Source organism: Vidua macroura, chromosome 8 (genome assembly GCF_024509145.1).
Source record: "Vidua macroura isolate BioBank_ID:100142 chromosome 8, ASM2450914v1, whole genome shotgun sequence".
NCBI lineage: Eukaryota > Metazoa > Chordata > Aves > Passeriformes > Viduidae > Vidua > Vidua macroura.
The window spans coordinates 35,173,126-35,197,980 of NC_071578.1; the positions used below are offsets into that span (position 1 = coordinate 35,173,126).

At 43.9% G+C, this 24,855-nt stretch overlaps 2 protein-coding genes across 3 annotated transcripts; both read right to left on the reverse strand.

Annotated features, from left to right (window-relative positions):
* Nucleotides 1-328: 328 nt before the first annotated feature.
* SRGN (serglycin) lies at nucleotides 329-2,995 on the reverse strand. Its single transcript, XM_053983557.1, has 3 exons — nucleotides 2,773-2,995; nucleotides 849-996; nucleotides 329-695 (listed from the first exon to the last, which is right to left on the reverse strand). The coding sequence occupies exons 1-3, from the start codon at nucleotides 2,861-2,863 to the stop codon at nucleotides 482-484; spliced, it is 453 nt and encodes a 150-aa protein (XP_053839532.1). The 5' UTR covers nucleotides 2,864-2,995; the 3' UTR covers nucleotides 329-481.
* Nucleotides 2,996-12,932: 9,937 nt separating this feature from the next.
* On the reverse strand, nucleotides 12,933-24,758 carry KIFBP (kinesin family binding protein). Of its 2 annotated transcripts, none has more exons than XM_053983714.1 (7): nucleotides 24,414-24,758; nucleotides 22,040-22,138; nucleotides 18,412-18,491; nucleotides 18,114-18,297; nucleotides 16,933-17,017; nucleotides 15,053-15,162; nucleotides 12,933-14,372 (listed from the first exon to the last, which is right to left on the reverse strand). In XM_053983714.1, the coding sequence occupies exons 1-7, from the start codon at nucleotides 24,756-24,758 to the stop codon at nucleotides 13,494-13,496; spliced, it is 1,782 nt and encodes a 593-aa protein (XP_053839689.1). In that variant the 3' UTR covers nucleotides 12,933-13,493. The 2 variants fall into 2 exon arrangements, with proteins under 2 accessions (XP_053839689.1, XP_053839688.1); XM_053983713.1 differs by having other exon boundaries at nucleotides 15,053-15,165.
* Nucleotides 24,759-24,855: the final 97 nt, after the last annotated feature.

Consider the following 24,855-nt stretch of genomic DNA (forward strand, 5'->3'; position numbering starts at 1 on the left):
CACGTGACCGCCCCCTCCAGCTCCGTGCCCGCCGCGGGAGGGCGCCGCCTGGCGGCCGGGAGGCGGCAGCGCTGTGGGGGTCCCCTCAGGAAATACCCGCGGTAGTAAATCTCTCCTTTCGGCAGGACTTCGCGCTCCTTTTCGGGATACCCCATTGGCTGACTGCTGGAAAAGCGCAGGCGGCTCCCAGCGCACAAAGGGGTGGAATTTATCCCCTCAGAGCACGGTGACTTTCCCGCAGAGCTGGCTGCGCACCCATCACTGTTGCTCCCCCCCCGCCCCGCCATTGGGATGGCTGCTGCACGCGCACACATAAAAAGGCAGTTCAGACTGAACAACAATGCTTTTAGTAAGTATTGAAAGCAGTAAAGATCTTAAGGCAGAGTTTTTATTGGTGCTGGTTTAAAACCGCTTCGTGGCTGTCGGGTGAGGCTCTGGGGAAGAGGCGAGGGAGCGGCACGTGAGGCGGACGTCTCCAGCCCTACAGGAGCAAATCCTCCTCCGACAGCTTTTCCTTCAGCTCGCTGCCTCGCAGGCTCTCCAGGAAGACAGGCAGCTTCGCCTCAGAGAAGCTGTCATTGTCACCAAGCCCCGACCCAGAGGCTGGCTCTGCTTCCACCATGGTGTTGGACCCGGAGCCAGAATCCTCATCTGACAGAGGGAATATATCGCCCAGCTCCTGGTATCTCTTCATCCTGAAACACAGAGTGGCAATTTTCTCTCTTAGATGAACACATCAAAGCCTCACGTTACCGTGGGCGAGCCATGCTGCGACAGGACTGTCAAGGCAGGAATAATACATTCTGGGGTGCTAGCATTAATGACAATCACGTGGCAAATGAACTTACAAGGACGGGTCTGCCTTGGGAGGAAGGATCCTGTTGGCCCCACCAGAGGGCATGTAAAACCAGGGCCCCTTCTCTTCGATGCAGTTAGCAGACCAGGCGTCGGGCCGGCACCTCACCCTCTTGTACCTCGCCCTCTGCATCGGAGCACCTGATGGAATCAGCCACACATTGTCCACGAGGACCAGGACATTATTCACCGTTCCTACAAACTTTATGAGCACCTAATAAGGCTAAAAGGAGCGGATGAAAGTAATCTGCGTGGCCCTGATTGCTCAACCTCTGGAAAAGTAAAGTAACCCTAAAGACTTTTTTTTTTTTTTAATGGCTACTGACATCCTAAGTGACATTTTCATCATCAGAGACATCAGGCACGTCTCGAACATGGCACCAGGAAGTCCATGAAAAATCCCAGGGAATCCCCTCACACACAGCAGCAGAAGTCCATGGGAAAGCACTGCTGTCACAGCAAGGCTCATGCCCAGCTCACAGTATGGCACAGCCACGGGGGACCTGGGGGCTCAGCCTCCTGCAGCTCTCCTTGAAGGTGGAGGTATGTGAAAATAATGTGCAAACCTCTGGGGACAAGGCGCCCAGCAGAGAGCTGGCTCCTGTGCTCTCCTTCCTCTGTTGGCTCCAGCTCTGCCCCTTCAAGTTCAACAGGTGGAATTTTGGTGGGGACGTGAGGAACTCAAGGTGTGCCACGGGAGCAGGTTTGGGGTTTATGGAGGTTCTGGGAGCACTTGCCAGAGGAGAGGCAGTTCAGGTGTCTCCTAGACACCACAAGGTTTTGTAAACCCAGGTTCTCAGTTCTGGTGCTCCCCAGGTGCCTGACTGGGGCTGTCACTGAAAATGTGGGTCTTCAAAAAACACCAAAATGACAAAATAAGGATCACAAAATAAAGATAGGAGCAGTGACATTTCATCCTTCCTCTTGGTCTCATGTAATTAATTTGTTCAGAAACCTCCTGGTGCATTCTCAACCTGTTGGCATTTTATCTATTTTTTTCTCCGTTTCCTGGGAATATCTTTCTGTAATTACACTTCTCTATTGCCCTATATATTTCCATAATGTACTGGATGACTTTCAGCTACCTCCTACACTCTTCTGTAAAAGAAAAAAGATCTCACAGGTGTAATTTCCTGCTGCCTCTACAGTATATTCCTTTTTCATACTTATTTTCTTCTCCTCACCTGTTATTAAGAAGGTTTTTGATAATATCAGTGGCAACAAAACAAACAGCTGCAGCTGAAAAATTTGCAAATAAGCAACATAGAACAAGCAGACCATAATCCCTCAAAGACCAGCCTCCGAGTGGTAATGCATGTTGAGAGCCTATAGCTATCACAGCTTTGGTTTGTGGACAAATTATACTCTACGTGCTTGAAGAGCAGTTTTTCTCTCATGAGAAAAAAAATCCATGGGGCACGGCATCACGAATCAATATTTCCCTTTTGTCATTGTAGTGGTGTATGTTGCAATGTTTTACGGAATAAACCGTTTAGTTTCCTCATACTTACAACTAGTTTCCTTTCCTGCTCCCCCCAGAAAGCAGACCGTAGGAGTTATGACATGTTACACACTGTGTCTGTAACTCACAACTGAGTAACAGCAGTAACCAGACCACTATGGAAGGGACATTTAGAAAAATATATGTTGAGATATATAGGCTGAAAACGTACACACATGCAACAACATATTTTATGAAGTCTTTTCTCAAAAACTGAAATGCTCCAATTGCAAAAAGCACATTTTCTTGCCATTCTCCCCCCCCCCCCCGAAAAGGAAACATTAGCAAAACAGACTTTCTGAGCAGATCTCATTACCCCCAAAAGAAGGCCAGTTTGTAAAATTCGGAGGTTGCTTACTTGGCCTCCGCTGCATAGCCCAGAAAGAGGATTACTGAGAACAACCGCCCCGTTTTACCTTGTGCTGTGTATCCCACAAAGAGGATTAGACAAATAGCCAGGAAAATCCTCCCGTTACATCTGATAAGGAGCTGCATCTTGGCTGGCATCCCTCTGCTCGCAACCAGCCTTCACCACAGCCTCACACTTCAGAAATAAGACGGAGCGAGGAGATCGACTTTTAGAAAAAGTTTCCAAAACCTCAAACCCAACCCATAACCTGCGTCACCACTTCCTGATTGACGGGAGTGAGACATGAACAGAAAAGCCCAGCACCGTGGCCTTCCTGCCTTCATCAGTCCAAACTAAAAGTTCCTCTGCCTTCATCTCCTGTTTTGCCCAAGCAGGAAAGCAAACCCAGGACCCATGATGGACTGAAGGTGGTGCTGCCAGCAGCCCGTGGTCAAGGCACACATCCCACCCAGTCCCTGCCCAATGCTGAGAGGGCTCCAGAGTGAAAAAGCAGTGCTTAATGTTCCCTGATTTTAGGTCAAAAAACTGCATTTTTGCATCAGCACTGGCACTGCTTTTCCCTGCCTCAAGCCCTCACCAGTCCACCAGACTGGTTAGAAGCCAGCTACTCAGAGTCAGTACATGTTTCACCAACTGGGGAATCATCTTTTTCCACAGAAGTAAATTATCTCTGGAATCTCATGCCAGGCTTTTTTTTTTTTTTTTTTGGTTTCTGGTGGTGGGTTTTTTTTTGGGTTTGTTTTTTTTTTTAAAGCAGAATCATAGATATTCGCAGTAGAAGTGAAAAAACTGTATTAAGTTAGATAATATATCCTGGTAGAAACATATCAACTCCTTCTGGAAGAGCACAGGCAATTTGCTTGGCCAGATTATCATTGTGTGGTGCAAATGCCCCAGGGAATGTGGCAAAGGGTTTAGATCACATGAGGCTCCACAAGGTACACATCTGAAAAGCCATGAAAGCTCTTATATAGACAGAAAAATAGAAGCTCCCTTTCAGCTGGCTCATACTTTTTGCTTGCCTTTTGGCTGTGGTTAAACCAGGCTTGAGTTCACTTCAGAAGAAATGACAAACAGCGAGGTTATCAAAGCAGTGGAGGTTTTTCTGTCATACAGAGTGCTGCTGGATTAACTGGGGCACTGACGTGTGGGCTCGAAGGTGCTACAGAACCTTGTCACTGCTGGGGCTGATAGTGCAAGTTGTCTGTGGTAAATCTATTTTTATGTGGTGGAAAGTCCACAGAGGCCCCCAGTGGGGATCTGGGCTGAGCAGTGACTTTCCCCAGGGTTTGGTGTTCCACCAAAACCCCATGAAGCAGCAGAAGAGACTCCAGCAGCTCCCTCCCCTCTCCAGGCTGGGATTTACCATCAGACTGAGGAACTGAATTGTGTGTTCAGCTTTCTGACCCTCTGCACATGGGGCTTTTTCTCTGGCATGGGAAAAATAGAAGACTCAAACCAAGCAGGTGCAGAAGGACTCGTGTGCAGTGGGTTTTATTACCACCCTCACTTCTACTTTGTCTTTTTAGCATCAGCTCTTTTTTCTTTTCTTTTTGTTTAAGGCAGTGCTCAGCATCAATAGGAAGCTGGGCAACCACGGGAGGGAGATAATCAGCCTCCCCTCGCTGGAGGCTGCGGAAACCATCCCTGCAATAGCACCTCTCACTTTCTGCAGATCACGGGTACACGCTGACCTGTTCCACACCCCTCCTCCGTGCACAAACAACCCCCGTGTGACAAAGAAAAACTCCACTGGCTATTTTTGCCCTTCCCAGCAGCCCAGGGCATTTTCCACCATGGCACTGGATGCCTATGGGGTGAAGCCAGAGCGATGCCCACCAGTGGGCACAGTCATGGGCAACTGAGGGAGCCGCTGTGGGTAGGGGAGCTGCGCATTCCCTGTATCTGGAGGGAGATCTCGAGTTATCTGTCTTGTACCATCGGCTGATGGGGGAACTTGTAGCACTGGCAGTTTTGCCACACAGTTTTGTTATTTTTTTCTGTGTCTGCAGCACGCCTCAGGAAATGAGATCGCTTTACAATTGGTAGCTGTGGGAAGTCCAAAGCAAATGTTTCACCCCTGTCTCACGTACATCTGTGTAACAGGGCCCTGAAGCCTGCGGGGAGGGCACTGTGCCCATCTCCTGCCCTGCTGCGCTCTGCTGGTGCCCACATCCCGCTGCGCTTGGCAAGTGAAGAGTTTTCCACCTTCCTAAATACATGGAAGTGATTGGAGACCTGGATCTGAAACAGTCTGGGATGTGCAGGAGTTAAAAGTAAAGCATGCCCTTTGTGGAGTGCTGTGGGATGCCCAAGGAACACCATCTGTAAACCACTCAAGACATACAATGAAAATAATCAGCTCTAATTTTAAAAAAATCTCATCTTAGGCTAGAGGCCACAAACTGCTGAAAGTTAACAAACTTTCTTTTTTTAAACAGAGAACAACACATGAGCTAAACTATATTGGAACTCTAACCTTGAAACGTGTCATGGCATGACTATCAGAGTTCAAGAGAAACAGGATTTTAAGTTAAATATTTTAAATCCGAAGAGGAGAGCACAGTCACCATACCAAGGTCAGCTACCTCAAATTTGCCTTCTATAAACTGTGAGAAAGATTCGTAGGATAATGTTCTTCCTGCATAGATCCTGTGTATGCAAACTGAAAGATTAAATATCCCAACAGAACAGGCCTACAAAAAGAAGCAAATAAATGAGGAGCAGGTATCTGAGAGCACAGTTTGCTCCTGGAGCCTTGCTTACAGCTCCTGCACTGAAGTGCTGCCATTATTTTCAAATCACATGCAAAGCAGATTTCTTAACCTGCAAAGCTCTTGCTTTTGCATTTTTGTAAGGCATTAATTTGGGGAGCGGGGAGCAGGTGGAGGGAGAAGGCTGCCTTGACACTGTGCACCCTGACCCCTGAGCAGACATCCAGGACTTCCCATTATGTGCCTGAAAAATCTGGGAGTAGTCTTACAATAAACACTTCAAAATCTAAAGTGAGAAACTGCTCCTTAGTAGTAACTTTCAGGGCTGTTGTATCTCCCAGCTGGCTCAGGAGTAATCGCTCATTTAATATCATCACCAAATGTGGACCACACTGCAGGAGTGCCTGGCACAGGGACATCTACTCTGCTGAGGAAGGCAGAATATGGGGCAAAAGGAAACCCCAGCAGGAAGCCAGAGGGGCATCACAGGGGTGTTTCAGCCAAATCATTGGACATCAACCCCTTCTCTGCTCGAGCCCAGGTAAATGTTGAGGGAGCAGATTGGTCCAGAGGAGTAGTCTGGCATAGCAGTGTCAGGCCACTCCCTCTGCTGCTTTTCCTCAGCAGGCAGCACAGGTTTACTTTGCTGCCTGTATTCCTGACAGGCAGCCAGATGGACAGATGGACTCCTATGGGTGCAGGGGCACCCCCAGATGCTTATCAGGGAGGCTCGAAGGCAAGGCACTATCTGTCCAGGCAGGGTCCTGATAAAGAAGTTTCTCATTGACAACTGCTCAGAAATCAGATAAACCCTAAGTGCTGTGGGGTCGCTCTGCTCTCAGGTTCAGGTTTTCCCTTGCCTTAGCTGATTGGAGCTCAGCCCTGGCTTCCATGGGAATCCAAGCTGACCCCTGCACCCCTCAAACACTCATCCCCATGGAGCAGCAAAGCCATGGGTGGAACAACTGGGGGGGTCCTGAAGTGCTGGGCCCTGCCTGTGATGCTCAGCTCTTATTTGCTCTGCTGAGAAAGTAGAAATACATATATTTTACAGGTCGCTGCTCTGGGGAGCAGCCAGTACAGAAAAGGCTACATCTGTTAGAAGCAGAGCTGGAAACAAAACAGAATGATGGCAACAGAAAAAGAATAGGGGATAGAGCACAGGGAGAGTGTCTGAATGGCAGCGGGGTTCAACACAAGGAGAATTTCTTTTGCCCATCTTGCCTTTTAGGAAGGCAGAACAGTTTTCTTCCCTGACACTCACTGCTGAAGTGGGATGAGATTCATGAGACCTGGATATCCAACAGGTCCTGAGCACATTGGTCCATCTCAGGGATACCCATGAGCTGTGCTGTTAAATGCCCAAAATCACCCTTGATGCCCTTCAGAAGTGAGCTGCTCTCCAGGCAAGAAGTCCTTTTGCCACCAGCACATGTTCAACCAACCAACCAAAAATCTCTCCTCTTCAAAATAGCAAAGAGCTGGCAACCCAGAGAGAGGGGTTTGGGTCCAGCTGGGGGGATTTCTAAATCCAGCCCTGAGTAAAAATTAATTCTTAACCTGGATCACATCTGAGCTCAACACCTGACCTGTGTTCACCCCTGCTCCCAGAGCATCATGGCCCAGGCAGCCCAAGGCATCCCTCGGCCTCTCGTGATACCGCCTCTCTCCTCTGAGGGCAGCATCAAGGCCTGGTCCTTGCAGATAAGATTTGGATCTTGTAAGGAAGCACTGAAGAAATTTATCACATAGAAAGCAGGCAGTCACTGCCATCTAGATCTCACAGAAGAACAACTCCTTTTTTCTTCCCATGCTGAAGGGGGAGATCTTTGCTGGAAAGCCACAGCTGCATCAAAATTGAGCACAGCTGCTGAGAGACAGGAAGCTGCCCACTACCTTTCCCCATTAGCAATCTCCCCTCTCTTCCAGAAACTTAACCAAGCAACAGGCCTGTCCTTCAGGTGGAAAAAGCAGCTTTCCTTGCTGCTGGGACTGCTGATGCTTTCTGCTTCCATCTGCTGAAGCACAGAGCAGCAGAAGGTTTTGGCTGGCAATTTCAGGACTAAAAGTTTAAAAGCAACAGCTTGTTAAGACATGACACAGCAGCCAAGCTCTGGTTACTGATTAGGGAGGCAATTTCAGCAGCTGACTGTCCTTTAAAACTCCATCCAGAGCAGCACTAGTCCTGCAGTGCAAGCAGGACCTGCAGAGCAGAGCAAGGGGTCACAGAGGATTTGTTGGGAAACTGCCCCTAAACCCAGAAGGAATTAACAAGGGAGAGAAGGATGGTGGTACAAAGGCTCTTGCCCATAGATCCACCCCAAGCAGCTCACCTTGCCTCCACTGCCTGCACAACTGCAAACTTATTTCTATGTACAAGCACCATTGGTGACACAGACAAACTTCACACCTTGTGTGGGGAGAGAGGACGTCAGTACATTTGGGAAGATGAAGAGGAACTGGAAGCAGTGATTCTCCTGTGGAGGTCTTCCCATGAACCAGACCTGCTGCTCCCATCCTGTGTGTAGAGTGGAGCACAGCTGGTGTTTGGGCTCCAGTTAACCAGCCTGGAGTCGTAGCTTTGCGATCTTCACTGAATTGTTGGGGAAAGAGGTGAATTTATGTTTACATTAAAAGAGAGCAGTATTTTTTTTCCCTATCAACCAAAGCAGCTAGGCATTTCTTAGCCTGCTTTAAGCACATTTGATTTAGTAGAAGCATCCTTTTGTTTCGAAATGTGACAGAAGAGAAAAATGAGGAAAAGCAGGAAAATCAGCTCTGCCACAGGAGCCTCTCCCCAGTAGGACTTGCACTCCCCAGGCCTCCAAGATCTTTTTAAAGGATCTGCTGGGTGCTCTCTGGGTGGATGCTGCTGCAGTATGAAGCAATAGTCTCCAAACTGCTGCTCCTCAGGTTCAGAAACTGCAGTGCCAACAAAGCTGCTCTGCCCCCTTTCAAGATGAGCACATCCCTTTTGAAAACATAATTTGTATTAACTAGGAAAAAAGATTTTTTTGTCTTTTCTTTCTTCAAGGACTCAGGGGTCAGTCAGCAGGGAAAGCTGAAGCCTGGGACAAGATTCACCTCATGCAACATTTCCAGCAAAGGGTGCAGCAGGGAGGTCAGGACAGGCTGGCCAGGGAGGTGAGAGTCTCAAGACCCTTGCACTTGTAATACCTTGTGCCTTTGCAGAGAGAAGCAAAATGTCTTTCCATGAGCCCTAGGTAACTTGGCAGCTTAGTAACATAAGAAAACATTAAGGCAAAGCACACGGAGACATTAAAAAGTGTTTGACACCTATTTGCCAAAAGTTCCAGATTTGGACAGGCAAGATGGATAGCAGTGTCTGATACTTATCAGGTGTCATGCACAAGCTATAGGGAAATATTTGATTTAAAAATAAACTTTGCTACCCAGGGATTATGTTGGGGTTTTTTGTCCCCTCCTTGTCTGCAGACCACGTGCTGGCACAATGCAGTATCTCAATTTCTGTCTCCTTGTCTACACTAGAAATCACTTCTAGTGATTCATCTATTTTAAAAGTCCTGGAATTCAGGTGGAAGGAGGCTCTGGGCCCACCTGACTGCATTCTCTCATGGGCTGCTGTGAAAATCCTCTGGTGTTAGCTGAACCCACTGGCAATCCGAGATGGCCTCAGAGTGGTTTGAGACCCTGCCTGGGAACTTTTTGCTCTTGCTCCATTCCAAGACACTTAAGTCTGCAGAAAAATCATCTTGTTCATTCCTTTTTTTGTTTGCCCCATGCATTTCACCCAGAGATCTCAGAATAATTCTGACACAAGCACTTTGTATTCCTCTTACAGTATTCAGGGACTAACACCAGCTCACTCATCACATGCCTATCCTATCCTAGTCTTTCACTGATCACTCATCCAATTCCTCTTTGTTTCTGCAGAAAATTGCATTAAAAACCTCAGATAGCAAAATCCTCATATCCTGGTCCAATGCCAACTAGTAAATCTCTTTCATAGCAACAATAAGCATGTAACAAGACTTTGCTGTATTTTTTGCACACCAGATGCCAAAAACTCAAGCACTAGATATTTAAAACAGTGCTATAAACACCCAAATTATTAAAACCTTTGGTGTTAAGGGACTGCTTTATCAGTTACTTCTTCCCAAACAATCAGTATCACAGACACTTTCTCTTCTGAATGGCAGCAACATGTTTTCCAAAGGTGCTGTGTTTCATATCCCAACAGTCTGCCTGGCTCTTCAGCTGCAAAGGCACAGCCAAACAATGGTTTTGGGGAAAAGGCAGCCAGGCAAATAGTTCTCTTCAGGAAACCACCGTTTTTGCACCTACCTGTGACAAGGAGGAGTTAGAAACCACCAAAGTGCAAAATGAAACAGCACTAGGAGGCACTTTGGACAGAGTTCCTGGGAAGTACGTAAAAGCACTTTTCAAACCAAAAATTAATCATTCGTAGCAAGCTCTAAAATAGCCATGGATGTTGCAATAGAAGAGGAAAGAAAGTTGACAAATGCTTCTCACCACAACTTTATGCACTTGGCTTTACCGTAACAGTCTTTAGTTCTGTAATTTCAAGTCTGCAGAAGGGTTTGCCTCATCTTAAAATGAACTGTTCCACAGAAAACATCCAGCAAACACCATCTCAGTCTTTTTATAGAAACACACAAGTAAAGGTCATCTTTGCTCCCTCAGGGCTGACCGAAAAGGAAACCCCAAACAAAAGTGAGATGGGTAAAGCCATGTATTTACAAGATCACTGGTGTTTGTCATTGTCTGGTGTCAAGGCTAACCAGGCTCCCACAGTATTTCTGGAGGTGGAAGCACCATCACACTGACACATCTCCATGTGCTGACAGAGCAGGAAACCATCCACACCGAGCCTGTGCTGGGCCAGGACCAAACCTCCCCACCCGGGAGCTTTCAGGAGCACAAATGAAGCCCGGGGAGCTTTGGCCACACGGAGGCAGTGAGCAGCACCAGCAGCTGCCCTTGCAACACAGGGGACCTGCTTTCCTGCCGCTAAGGGGAAGTGAGGGCTGGCAGAATTCTGCCCACTGCCCCGCTGCTTCAGATGTCTTAGGAGCAACAGAGGTCACAGCAGTCACCTCCTGCTGCTCTCCTCCAGTCCAGGTTCCTTAAGGAAAAAAAAAAAAACACAAAGAGCCTGCTCTGACAGCCTTGTAGGGAGATAGAACAAGGCACTGGTTTCTTTCTCTCACAAAACACTGAAGCACAGCACAACCGTGCCCATCACTCCATTTTGTAACACCTACCATATCTCAAGCCAGCTTAAGAATTAAGCACTTAAATTAAAATAAAACTGCTTTTAATCAAACCAAATCACTTCTCATGAGTGTTGCATGTCATTTGAAGAAGTACACTGAGGTTATAGCTCTGATCTCACACTTGACAGGAATTCTGCAGAAACTTGGACTTCTTGTAAATCTCGCTGCTTTATGCTAGCTAAGGAGAAAAAACTAGTAGAACAACAAAAAGGAGGTTTCAGTTGTAAGACTTTTTTGCTGTACAGAAAGGAATAGAAATGCAGGTTAAACAGAGTTCACAGGAACCTAATCTTCAATTAATCTTTGAAATAAATGCCTGACCTCACACATACTTTACAGTTAAAACTCAACATTCCTGAAGGGAGCTTTGCTGCCTAATCCAACAAGCTCCTCACCTCCTTTTTTTTTTAACTAAATACAGAATCTTACATAAGTTCATTCTCTCAAATCATTGAACAAACAGGAATTATTCAAAGGGTCTGCTTAAAAAGATATGCCTAAAAAGAAACACCGCATAGTACTTTGTGAGCATCTGGCACAATGCAGACTCCAGTAATAAAATATAATTAGCTGGCAGAAGCCTTGAACATTTAGTCTAGGAGATGAACTGGCCTAATTGCTTTTTGTAACTCCGTATGCATTTATATTAAATATATTTTTTTTTTAAAAGCTGGAAAGCCAAAGCGTTCTGGGTATCTTCAGAGGAGAGAGCTCTCCAAGCCACAGTGCCAATCACACTGTGCTGAAAAAGCTCTGATCCTGCTTATATCAGGCTTTCTTAACTTTGGACCTACTCCTACCTGTCTGCTGAGCTCTCACTGTGGTTTCTGTGGATTCAGGGTGTTTCTCTGCACACCTGATGATGGTTAAAATGGATACATAAAATGATCAAAAGGGATACATCTGATGGTTAAAAAGGATACATCACCCTGCACTTCATTCAGCTTTGCAGTTACCTGCAGGTTATTTTTCACATTTACTTCAGACCTGTATTTGAAGGAGGAAAAAAAAAAAAACCCAAAAAGATTTTTCATGCTGGGATAGCCCACAAACTATCCTCCTCCAAATTACAAGAAAACTAATGATGATGCTCTACAAAATTTGCTCAAAGGCAAAAGTAAAGAAAGAAAAAAAACCCAAACAACTACTCCAAACATACATTGCTGCCTTCTACTTGAATATGAAACTAAAAGTTAGCAGAAAAAAATGTAATCTTTTCGTTTGTGGTAAAAGTGCACACTAGCTTTAACTGAAATCAGACAACAACAACGTGCAATACAGCCTGCTGAGAAATGTTTCACTGAGAAACTAGGGCTGTCTTACTTTCAGGCCAGAGGGAAATCTGAATTAAAGATCTGACTGCAGAAATGAAACTCCTAGAGGCTGACTAGACAATTATTGAGTAAAACAAAAAACGCACACAGGCACGTGCATTCACTCTCTCCCTGATTCTACAGGCACACAGGTAGCTGGTCTAGTTTTGAGTTTTGCTGCTGCTCATTTTCAGCACCCATTTGTTGGCCTATTTGTGGTTAGTAGTCTGGCCTGTAGAATTCTTTGCAGAAGAGAATTTTACCACACATTTCAGATGTACATGCTTTCCCCTCACACCCTTTAAGCAAATGTGACGTTTCCTGCCCTTCAATCTCCAGAAGAATCCAGCTATTTTGACTATTCTCCTTCAATGCCCTGTAGTGCTGTGAAGATCTTCCCACCCTGCCACCACATCAGTGACAGGACTGTTGGTGCACTCCTGCACAAAGCCACATTGTCCCTTCTCCTGCACCATGTCCCCTGGAGGCTCTGGCCATCATCTCTTGCTGTGCAGCTGGACTGTGTGCTCTGCCTGTATTTCATCTCCAACAACTTCAGAGAGGTCCCAGGAGCAGCTCCTGCTAAAACAGCACCTGGGCTCCCTGAGCAGCACAAAGTAAGAAGCCATCCATGGCATCGAGCTGTATTAGGCAAATGTCTGGAGCACTAGAAAATGGGAACCTGTGAATACTCTACCGTGTGTTAAGAGCAGAGCATCTCCTCCCACCACAAAGAAAGTTGGCTGCTTTCTTGCTCTGGCTTCTGGCACTAAATTGCTCACGTGTTTTTACTGAAGACACTCATATGGAAACACGTTCACAACTACTTATTTTGGCCAAAGTTAAAAAGTATTGTATCTTAGTAAGACACAGGATACAGAATTCCAAGGACTCTGAAGAAACATTTAGCCACATTTAGTCCATTTATTGAGCCTCTATCAAGTAGGTTTTGATTAACAAGGCAAAAGAACAACAAGCAACATACAAAATAAATACTGAAAACAAGTTCCCTTCACAATGATTAAGTTTTCTGGGGACAAATATTAGAAGAGATAAAATGCATTCTAGTTGGAAGAAAGTGCCTCAGGCTTATTAGAAAAAAAATTCCCAGAGAAGAATATTCTCTTAAAAGAAACTATTTTCATACAGCACTACACTTAAAAACTGAATCATACACCAAAGAAAAAGCTGTGAGGGAGAAAAGGTTTATATTTACATATAGGACACACAGTACAAAGCATTAGCTGGACTTATACTTTACATTTAGAGTTTATACCATTAGTGTGGGTGAGCTACGGACCAGGAGAGCTCTGAGTTTTTCACAAGGTTACACTAGTGCAGGCTCTAGGTGGATGCCCCTGCAGACACCTGACTTCTATCAATCAGTAGGGAAGCTGTGCCACAGCACTGGCTTGGACAGGTAACTGTTCTGATAGTGCCCACTGCCTCCAAGGCAAGCATTTATACAAATGAAGACACCTTTGCTCTTAGCCTCTCCATGCTTGCTGGAAGAAGATTCACCATCTCCTTACTGAGTTCTAGTTCAGTTTCAATGGCAGGGACGGCATCTGGATACTTCTCACAATAGTCTACCAGAAATGTGTAATATTCCAATGATGTCTGCATATTTTCCAGTTGCTTTTTGCTATCTGAAGTAATAAGCTTACCATATAGTCGTGCAATATGAAATTTAGCCACCATTGCAGGGCGAAGAACATCTTCCTCGAGTTTTTCAGGAAACACCTTATCAGGGTTCCTCAAAGAATCCAAGAAGAGTTCATAATATTTGATTGCAAACTGAGCCAGAGAATTAATTTTTTTAACTGTGTGCGAGTCTAGTTTCTCTAACCTGTTACCAATAGCTACCTTTAAATCCATCATCTCATAATAGGTGTCAGCTAGTTCACACTGAAGCTGCCTACGGATCAGCAGGTAGTACTGGGGGTTCAGGTCTGCATAGATTGGCTCCAGCATGTCTATTCTACGCTTGTGCATTTTGCAGCGCCTCTCATAGTCTTCTTCAAAGAAAGCAAGTACCTTAAACAAAGCACTGTGATCCTGAACGATTTCAATATGGTCAGTAACATAACCATCGACCTGAAAGAACTCTTTTGCCTCCTGAACATAGTTCTGACCAACCAGGAAGACTTCTCTGGCTTCTTGAAAATCTAAAGGATATACGCTGCTCACTTTCTCCTCCATGGCTAAGACAGAGTCACATATATCACTTGTCCCAAAAAGAACAGCTTTTTTCCTGCCCTTCTCTTTTTCATCCTCTTCTTTTTTCCTTTGGGCTTTAAGTTCCAATTGCCTGTCTGGATCCAGCTCTCCTATGTTATCCTGAAATGAGAAAGCATGCTAATTAAAAACGAATCTGGCTTATAAAGAGTGACTGAGTCATTCTGAGTCACCTTTGAAATACAAACTAGTGAGGAACACGACAAAAGAGAAATCGTTGCTATATGAGGCCTTACATTAACAAAAGAATCATGTAAATTACATTATCAATTCTGTAAAGACATAAAATTAAGGTGGTTCCGTCTCCCTACCCTGTGTGACAAAATAGACAAAGGAATAAATGTTAAGCCCAAAGGCTCTGCTTCACAAAGTGTTTCAGCAAATGCTGGTTTAAACAAATTAAGTGAACTGAATCAAATCTGAATTAATCGAATGCTTCAATGAATGAGAACACCAGCACAGAAAACTGTTGCATATTAAGACAATGTTCTTACTAGCAGTTAAATAAGAAGGAATCTGTCAAATCAAGCTGCAAGAAAATGCAGCAGAGAGGAGGAAAATTTGTGAAGGTGCTGTAAAAGCAATGCACTGATCACTCTACAGAGTTGATCCCCTATCTGTGTGCTGACTCTTAAGTGCTGCGTTTAAGTCAAAGCATACCATGTTCACTGGGCAATTGCTTATTCCTTGTTACCAACTGCAAATTGACTCCTCTTGCAAACATCAAAGCAGACGTAGTTTGCTGTTAGACAATGACAGCTACAGAACAGATTTTCTGTTACCTCAAGCAATTTTCGAGCGCTTTGCAGAAGATTCAGGCAATACTTAATCCAACACCGTGCAATTTCAGCTTTCCTCTCTGGAAGGTCCTGTTGGTCTGGCTCTGTTTCATCTGCTGAACGGACATAAACACAAAAACTTTAAGAGAAGTCCAGAACTCCAGCAAGACCCTCAAATGTTCCATGTAAAGTATATACTTGTATTTAATTTTCCTCATGGTTAGACAGAAACATATTGTCCATGTTAGTTTATGTAACAGTTCTGTAAACTGTCATTTCTGGTAGAAACCCGTATAGATTAACAAGGATTTGTCATGTATGAGTTCTGAAAATAAATAGATCATAATGTATCTTTAAAAAGACCTTTCATCTTCAAGGTGTTTTACTGGAAAAGGTTTCCAGGTCTCTTTGTATTATGAGAAAGGAATCAGGATAATTCATTTTCTGAGCTTCAGCTGTCTGCCCAGTAATTGTTTCTGAGGATAGTAAGGGCATTTGCATTGCAATGGGCCCCAGACTTGCTACCAAAAAAGGGAACAAAATAGGGGAAACTGCCTTTGGTTAAGCTACCTGGTACAAACATAACATTTATTAGCTCTACAACTTCTGTATTTTTCTCTCCAAAGTCTCCCCACTATCATAAACAGCAGCACTGTTGATATCTCAAGATAACATTTTCATAAACCAAACAGATTTCAACAAAAACTTATTTCCCAGTCTCTATGCAGAAGGCAGTGAGTTAGCTGAACAGAGAGAGAACATTCCTACAGGACAGCAGGACTTCTGTTCACCAAATAAAAAGCCAACTTCAGACTCAGACCCACTGCACTCATTATCTTTTATTAGGGAAATCAATTTCTTATTAAGGAATTAAGAATTGCTGCTAATTTAAGAAAAGGCACATTTATTACTTATGTCTGTGTTAGTTTGTATTCCAGTTAACAAGATAAAATGAAAGTGCTTGAGAATGGCCAATGCTGACTGTGTACTGGTCTTTCTGTAAGTTAGAACCTTCTGCAAGTGCACAGCCCAGCTCTCTGTCCCATGAAAGGGAAGGGAAGGTAGGATAAGCAATTATTCACCAAACAAACGGGATTATCACTACATCTATGTGATGCAGGAAGAAATCAAGATAGAACCTAGCTGACTCATACTTGCTCCCTCTCCATGAATTAAAGCTCTACCAACTGGAAGCTTCCACTTTCCCAGGACAGGCACAGAAGGGTGTGCTGTAGATAAGCAAAGACTAGGCCTAAAACTGACACCATCATGGACCACAGGTCCTTAAAACTAGAGTCAGTTCTCTAAAAATTTCTTCTACTGCTATTCACACTAGACTGCCAAGTTGTTCCTTTGCATCAAGGCCCAAACAACAAGGAGGGCAGCTACAACTCCAAAAACAGCCACTGATGAGGCTGCAGCATCCAGCAACAAAAGACAACACAAGTACCTTCTGGATTTGGGGTTTTAAAAGCTGCAGGTTTGCTCCCTCTTTTAAAGCTATTCCCAGGAAGCATCTGGTTTGGTTCACTGAATGACTGCCCTCTGATCACTGAGGCAAACTGCATTTTTAGCACATGTACAAAGCCAAATGGATGAACAGAGACACTGCCACTGTTGAAGTGGATATTGTTTTAAATTTCACTTTTACTAAATTATTGCTTTCTGAAACAAGCACTTTTCTTCAGAGGGTCTACACATAGCTGATCTTGAGCTGTAGTAGCAGTCACTTTTCAGAAACAATCAACTCTATTGAAAAATATTTTAGAAAATTTAACACTGGGATAAGTTTTGTACATGCTGTTAAACTTCAGTTTTAAACATTAATACATAGTGATGCTTAATTCACAATAATTTTATTTAAAACTGTTTTATAAACTTACCATCTTCAGCAGATGGCACCTGTCCAGCTTGGCTAAAGATGACACTGGCTGCTGCTAGACAATGTCGAGCCTCCATAAAGCACTCCTGAGAGAAACAGAGCAGCATTTAGCACGGGTGTGAGCAGCTCAAGCACTGCTGTCACTTGGCCAAACCCCTCACCTCAGAGAGTGAGCATACATGACCACAAGGGAAATGACAGAACTGAGAGATTCTGGGGCATATTCCCCAGGCACTGAAGAAAACACAATTTTTCCACACCGATTACTGAATACAGTATTTTCTGATTGTTTTTTCTGTACCACAGCCTTTCCTTTAATACTGCAATGCACACTGAACGTTCTGACTGTTCTGGCTGCCCTGATGTGAAGGAAGTGATGCCTTGTGGCAAACACTACCACAGGCTGTTGGTGGGAACAGCTGGACATACAAGTCAACACTGAGTCAGAACCAGATTCCTTTACCCATATTTGGCAGTGCACTGTTAAATAACTACTGCTATCAATGCATCAAAAAGATAGGGAAATTAGGAGTTACTACTGAAATTAGCACTAACCTTAGGTAGGGCAGGAATCTTTTTAAGCATCAGAAAAGAGCGTCTAAATAGTCTGGAATATAGAAATTCCTAAATAAAGCTTCCTGTGTTAGCACTTCCTAACAGTAGATTGTTTAGAGTCAACATGTGGCAAACAGCTACCAACTGACACATTCACTTTAATGTTCACATAGGTTCAAACAACTCTTGAGCACATGCTAAGGCACAAAAGACAATAATTTATAGTAAACAATAAGCCATACCTTGGCCCTCAGATGCTTTTTGTTTTCAAACGTTATAATAAACTTCTTATAATAAAAAATTTTAAATTGAATTATTATAACCCCGAAGTTTACTTCTGAACATGACATCACATCACTGCTAATATTTCATTAACTATAGAGCTTTTCTCATGTTTACACCCCTGTTCATCTTCCCCACTGCCATCGCAACACCACAGGAAAGCCACCATGTCCTCTTCAGAAAAAAACTGACAGATGCTTCATGTCAGAAGACAACTTGTGGTTTTATAGGTGCACGCTTTCAATTCATCTTGGAGCGCTGTCTCAAAGAGCTGTTTGAACAGCTGTTTCAGTTGGCAGCTACATTAATGGCACAATTACAGCAGAAAAGCCCTGGATATGCTACCTTGGAGAGATAGTACTGTGACAGAGTGGCAGCATTGCGTGCCCATTCCACTGGGTAGTAGCCACAGTACTCGAGCTGTCGTTTCAGAGTAGTGTGGCAATACTGAGCAGCCTTCTCAATCATGTCCAGGTGCTGGTAGACTTGTGCCAGGTAATACAGAGTATGTGTGTAGGCTTTTTCAAATCTGGAAAAAAAAAACCCAACAGTCTCTTTAGATTTCTTTTTTTTTCATCCCTAAATAAAACCTCATAATTTAAAAAAATGTAATAATAATGGAAGTATGCTGCTTACTACCCACCTTTTCGATCTTTCTTGGTCTGTGAGTTTTTCTTCTTCTGCCATGAAATGTTCACTGGGATCCAGGGGAGGATTTCCATCCTGCAAGGGTACACGACACATTTAGCAAACTACATTTCTTACTCTGTGGCACAGTGCTCCCTCTCCTGGCTGCACATCATTTATCATTTGCCAATCCCAAATTCAACAAAGCTTCACATAACCTATCTCAGTGCCACTTGTCTGGAGCAATTCCACAATGCTCAGGAGATTTAGAGGATGAAAGTCACAATTCCACAGGGAATGACAAGGCTCACAGCTTGTAGGAGACTTCTGCTTATGTACTTTAAAGCAATGCATGCTGCCTGCACCAGAGATACTCAGCCTGGATTCTACAGGACTCTACTGGGCATCTTTATTTTGTACAATAACAAACAGGGTTTTGAGGCATCAATTTAATACCAAGCACGCCTTCAAGTGTGAAATATTTGTTTGCCCAGCTGCACTGATCAGTAGCAAGAAAACATCCTGCAGGAAGTACTGCAGAGAACACGAAGTGCTGAGTGCTCAGCAGAGCTGCTGTGAAGACTAACTGCTCTGAAGGGACTCCCAGAATCCACAAGCTGGCAAGATCACTTAGACAAACAAATGAGACAACACGCAATGTCTTTGGAGGATGAAGCTGCTAAACCTTCGTATCAGGCATAACCTACATGCAAGTTATTAAATGTGGTAGCTCCCATCATTAGAAGCACTTCTTTGCTCTTTAAACCACGAGCTCTGTCAGAACCCTTACCCTATACACCTTTTGGCATTGCTGTATCCAAATCCGCCTTAAAACAATTGTCAATAATGTTACCAGACAGCTCACAGGCAGTCCCAACAGATTAACATTGCTTATGGCAGAGCTTTATTAGCCTGGGCTTATCCCATTTCCTTTGCATTTGTGAATAACTTCAGCTGCCAATTCAAATGAAAGCATCTTTTAAAGAGAGCTTTTCTCCCATTACACAGTGCATCCTGAAGGGTGTCCAATGTTATCTGCCAGCAACAAAGCCCAGGTCAGTATGCAGCTTGTCTAACCCTTTCCTAACCCTATTTCTTTCTTAGCCCAAGAGAAAGTAAGGCAACAAATGAAAATCAGTTTCAATAAATACTTTTCATGAGTTAATACAGACTTAGGCAGGAACAGGAACAAGGGCAGAGAATACACTCACTTTACAGGGAAGAACACATACTATGGTTGTGCTGCTTCTCATTAAAAATCCCTGAATGGACTCATTTACTTGCTTTTAATAGAAGTGTTTTACTCATCTTAAAAATTGAGCAAATGTACCTGAAACTCATAGTGACAAGTAAACTAAAGCATGTTTAACCTACCAGAGGCATGTAGATTTTTGTATATGATCTTTTAATCTGTAGGTTTTTGTTTACACCTCGTTAGTTTTTTAATGAATTTATTAGTGAATTTAATTGAATTTTTTAGTGAATTTATAACTCTTCCTCGTTTTCTTTAGATACTAATGTTCTAACAAGATCTGGAGTACATTCTGGAAGACTAGAGCTATCCCTGCAAAGAACTGAAATGACACAGTAAGCAAAACTCTTGCCTCCTTCCTGTATCTACAGATCTATCTCTGATATCAAGCCTTTTGCCTTTACTTATCCTTAGAAGGAGCTCTCCAACTCTCCTAAGTGGACTTCATTAGCCCAAGCTCTTTGCCTTGGTTTTGTTTTAGGGGGAGAAATCACCTACCCAATTTGTAAGTTAATTAGACCCAGTCAGTAAACAACTAAATCCACCAGCTCAGGAAAATGTCTCCATCATGAGGAGTTTATCAAAGACTCCCTGACAGGAAGGCTTCCTGATAGCCTAGAAATGGGGAATGTTACAAAAAGTATATTCACATATTTATAATTTGTGAAAGACAAATGTTCACATCATTGTATAAATCTGTGGTTTCTTCTAAAAGGAAGACTTAAGGCATAGTTATGTTTGGCTACAAAATGCCTTGAACTCTAAGTGGTAAATAATGTTGGGGGGGAAAAGCGTGGCAAGTGATCATCACATATGAATAACACTAGTGCTCTGGTTTTGTATAGGAAGCATTTACAAAAGTGATGCAAGGTTTTTAGTTGTTAGAAAGTTGTATATGTTTTTGTGAAAAATATATGTTAAAAACAAAATAAATTTGGGATATTTTTCGTTTGTAGCAAACTAATTAAAATGTTACATTTTGTTTCTTTACATTGTCAGTAAGAAAAAACTTATAAAGAGAAGTATTCTAAAAGTTTTACTCTAATTCTTATTACTCTTTCTTTTAATTACTGTTAATAAATTTTTCTTTATACCCTTTCAAACTTTTAAACCTACTCTTCCTTTCTCCTAATCCTACCTCACAACAAGAAAAAAATACTCTAATAATTAACCAACAATAAAACGCACCACATTCATTATTACATTAACCAAAAAAACTCAAATTAACAAACCAAAACCACTACAGCTAGTCAGGCAGCAAAGCCCCAGAAGAAATATTCAGTAACCACTACTAACAAAAATTTAGTTTCAGAAAAGTCTACAGTGCAAATGTGAAGTACCTGGCAGCACTTTAATCCACTATACCATAGCACCAGTTTAATTTCATAATAACTGGAGCAAGTGCCTGATGCTTTTGGAAGTCATGTGATAGCTGGGGCTGGATATAAACATCAAAGTTGAACATCAGGAATTAATTAGAGGGATGCAGTATCTCTGGTTAGCCCAACTGATCCAGAGAGCAGGAATTAAGCTGACAAGCTTTTCAGCACAAGTGGGGCTTTCTTCTAGATCCATTTCCTCTCCTATCACTGTAGGCCAGCATGGCTGCAAAGGAGGAAAGAGGCCAGTGACCAACCAATAAAAAAAACAATTTAGATCTCCACAAGTATCATCACTACTCTAAACCAATTTCATGGTAAAACCTGAACTGAACCTGTAATTTCACGAAACTAAAGTCTGCCCAACCTATTCAGCAGTCCTGAGACACAGCTACTGCTTCTTGAAGGCCACAAATGTTTTTAGCTCACTCCAGAACTGCCCCTGAGGCAAGTCAGTGTAGGAACAGCTTTGCAAAGAGCTTAAAAATAGCACAAGGGAGTCTTTGTAGGATACACAGCAGAATCCACAGCTCAAAAGGTTGTTTAATATGCAGGAGAGGGTTAGCTGTCTGTGAGATTGTCCTCTTGGATATGGAACTAAACTACTTGCCCCTGCAAAACACTGCACAGTCAGAGCAAACCATGCAAATATTAGTTTTATTTCCTTTTCCCACTGAAAGCAATGGACATTTTTATTGCATTTCCAAGATAAAATTTAATAATAGTCCTCATTAAAATCCAAACTCTACCAGGCGTCAACTTTGGATTATTAAAGAGCTTTCAAACTGGACCATTATTTTTGAGCAAAATTTTTTCTGTTTTGAAATGAGCAAGTAATGCTCTAAAATTGCCTTGTCCTATACTGCAGTACAACTTGTATCACTTGGCATAAGTATCACAGCAGCCAGTATAAAGCACAGAAACTCAACATTCCATTGCATGTTTATTTCATAGATTACTTAACCTGCAAGTGGCACGTGGAAGTAAGACCTGCCATGACATCAACACAGTACCTCTTTCATGTATTGATTATACAAGGCTTCTGCAGATTCCAAGTAAGTTTGTGCAGTTTCAATTTCATCCCTTTGAGACCACAGGATCCCCAGATTGTTCTAAAGGTAAAAGAAAAAAAAAATAGTCACATTCCATTTTAATCACACTTTTTTTTTTTTTTTACAAATAATTGATCAATCTTTATCCTTATATGTGTGTGTGTTCTAATACAATGGGTTTCAAAAGGAAAAGAAATTGTGCCCACACATTTCACTGTGAGTTGCTCAAAAGGGAGGGGGTTTTCACACAGCAAATTTCACATTAAAAATGCACTTCAGTCCTTCTCTGTTTACTCTGCTAGATAAGGACTAGTGTGTTCAAATAATGAGCTTTTTCCACAGAGTATGTTCTGCATCCAATTCATGCAGCTTTTACATCACAGAGAAATATCATACAAAGAGACCAGAAATCAGAAATTTGTTAACATGACTCCATAGGAAAAATTAACAAGAAAAAAATATGCTAGGAATGAATGCTTGTATATTTTCAACCACGGAAAGGATGAAAAGCACCTCTGAGGTCTAAAAGTTATAGACTAATGCCTTCAAATTTAAATTAAAGGAACTGCATCTGTGAACCCAACTTGGACAAAAAGTACCTCTAATTTTATTAATAAGATGGTGTTAATAATAATCCTAATGATGTGATAATTTAAATCCTAGGCAGTGCTGTTACAAAACTCAAGAGTGCTAAAAAAAAAAACCCAAAAGCCTTCAAAATAATTAGAATGTGTGGCTGTATGGCAGCCCTCTGCCCCCTTCAATTCCATTCTACTATTTTTATAAGAAAGCACATCACATGTTGTTTATGAACTGAAACACTTTGCCGAAGGCCAGGCAGTGGAACAGACCAGATTCCATTAGGCAGAGACTGGGAAACACAATCTTATGCAAAAGCTCAGAAATCAGAAGTGGGGCTAAAGAAAGCGGCCCAAGCAGGAAAAAGGAATGCTTCTTCCTACAAAATACCAGTCAGTGCCGTGGCAACACACTGCAGACATCCCACAAGGTGGAGAAGTACAGCCACTGATGGCAATCGCTGCTTTTCAATCAGAAATGGTTTAAATCAAGTACTCAAGCCTGTTACAGCCCTTGGGACCGAGGGCTGAGGGTTCATTTCCCAGCGCTGTGCTCAGCTCCACCCCTCAGGACAGTGCCAGGTAACAGCAGAGCCAGCGCTGCTGGACCCCAGCACTCCACACGCAAAACAAACTTCATCCTGCTGCTTCCTGAAGGCCCCGAAACAGTGAAGTCCATGCAGACTCTGGGCTAGCACAGAGAAGAGCTGCTTTCCAGTCAGAAGCACAGTGGAATCTCTGGTCCTGAGCCACATCTCCCCAGGAAGGTGTGGGAAGATGTTATCTTTGCTCCAGCTGGAGCAGTCTCCTTACCTTCCCAAGGGTAACAGATTTGTAGCGGTGCATCCAAACCCTCACGCTGAAGGACAAGGAGCAGACGTAACCTCACTGTCCCAGACAACTCAGCTACTTTAACCAGTGTAAGACAAGCCATCATTTCACTTCCACCTTCCCATGTACAATCCCTTGACAGTTTGATGAGGAAGCACTACGGAGCCGTCGCTAATTAGGGCAACCATTTTTGACACAGATATCTAAATAACTGCTCTATTTCATGTACGAGAAGACTATTTCATGGTCTAGAGTCAGATACCTAACCACCAGCTGCCATGACAGAGTGATCAAGTAAAGGCCCTTCAGTGAATCCTCACGTAGCAAGAACTAATTTTCCCTTCTTCAGAATAAAGAGAAAATATTATTACTTCAAGCACCAACAAAACTGTATTTAGCCATCTGGGACAAAATGTAATAGCTTAGAATATAACAGGCAATGCTGAAAAACAAACAATTTATCGTTTCAGGATAATGCATCAATAAAGCACCTCCCAACATCACTCTGGCAAACAATGAGTTAAGGAATCACAAATTCTGGACGTAGTGAGGTCTTTTTCTAATTTATTCTTGCACAGTTCTTACAAGTTTTGTCTCTGTTCAGAAGAGCACACTGATCAAGATCCAGTTTCAATGAGAACATATTTCAGATGCTCTGCACGCCCAGAGGCATCAGCAGGAGGCTCAAAACAGAAAAGCACCCCTCCAACAGCCACCACCTGCGAACGATTCCTTCCAGCAGGAACTGAACGCCAGGGCTGCTGTGTTTATTATGGTTAAACGAGCAGCACCTGTCAGACGCGGGAGCGCCCCGGGTCTCCTCGCAGTCCCTTGCAGAGAGCACCCGGCCCAGCCCACGGACGCAAGGCCCCGCTCCGCCGGAGCCCCTCGCCTCACGGCCAGCCCCTGCGGCCTCCCCAGCCCACCTGGGCCTGTATGTAGAGGGACACGCAGTCCGGGGACAGGCGGTGCGGCTCCAGGAGCTGCGTGCAGCGCTGCAGGTGCTCCTCGCCGGCCGACAGCTCCTCAGTGTCCGTGTGGTTGACGCCCAGCTCGTACTCCAGCACGGCCCGCCGCACGGCCAGCACCGCCTCGCCGCCCTCCTCGGCGGCGCTCAGCAGCTGCTTCACCTCCTGCAGCAGCGCCCGGGCGCTGTACTTGGAGCGGTACGGCTCGGTCTCGGGGTCCTTGAGGGACTCCACGGCCGAGAGCGTGCGGGCGGCGCGGAACTTCTCGCACACCGCGGGCCACCCTCCGCCCGCCGCCGCCATCTTCCCGCCTGCCCGCCCCGCCCCGCGCTGCGCCGCCCGCCGCGCGCGCGCCCGGCCCCGCCCCCCGTGGCCATGGCCGCGCCCCTCAGGCGGCGCC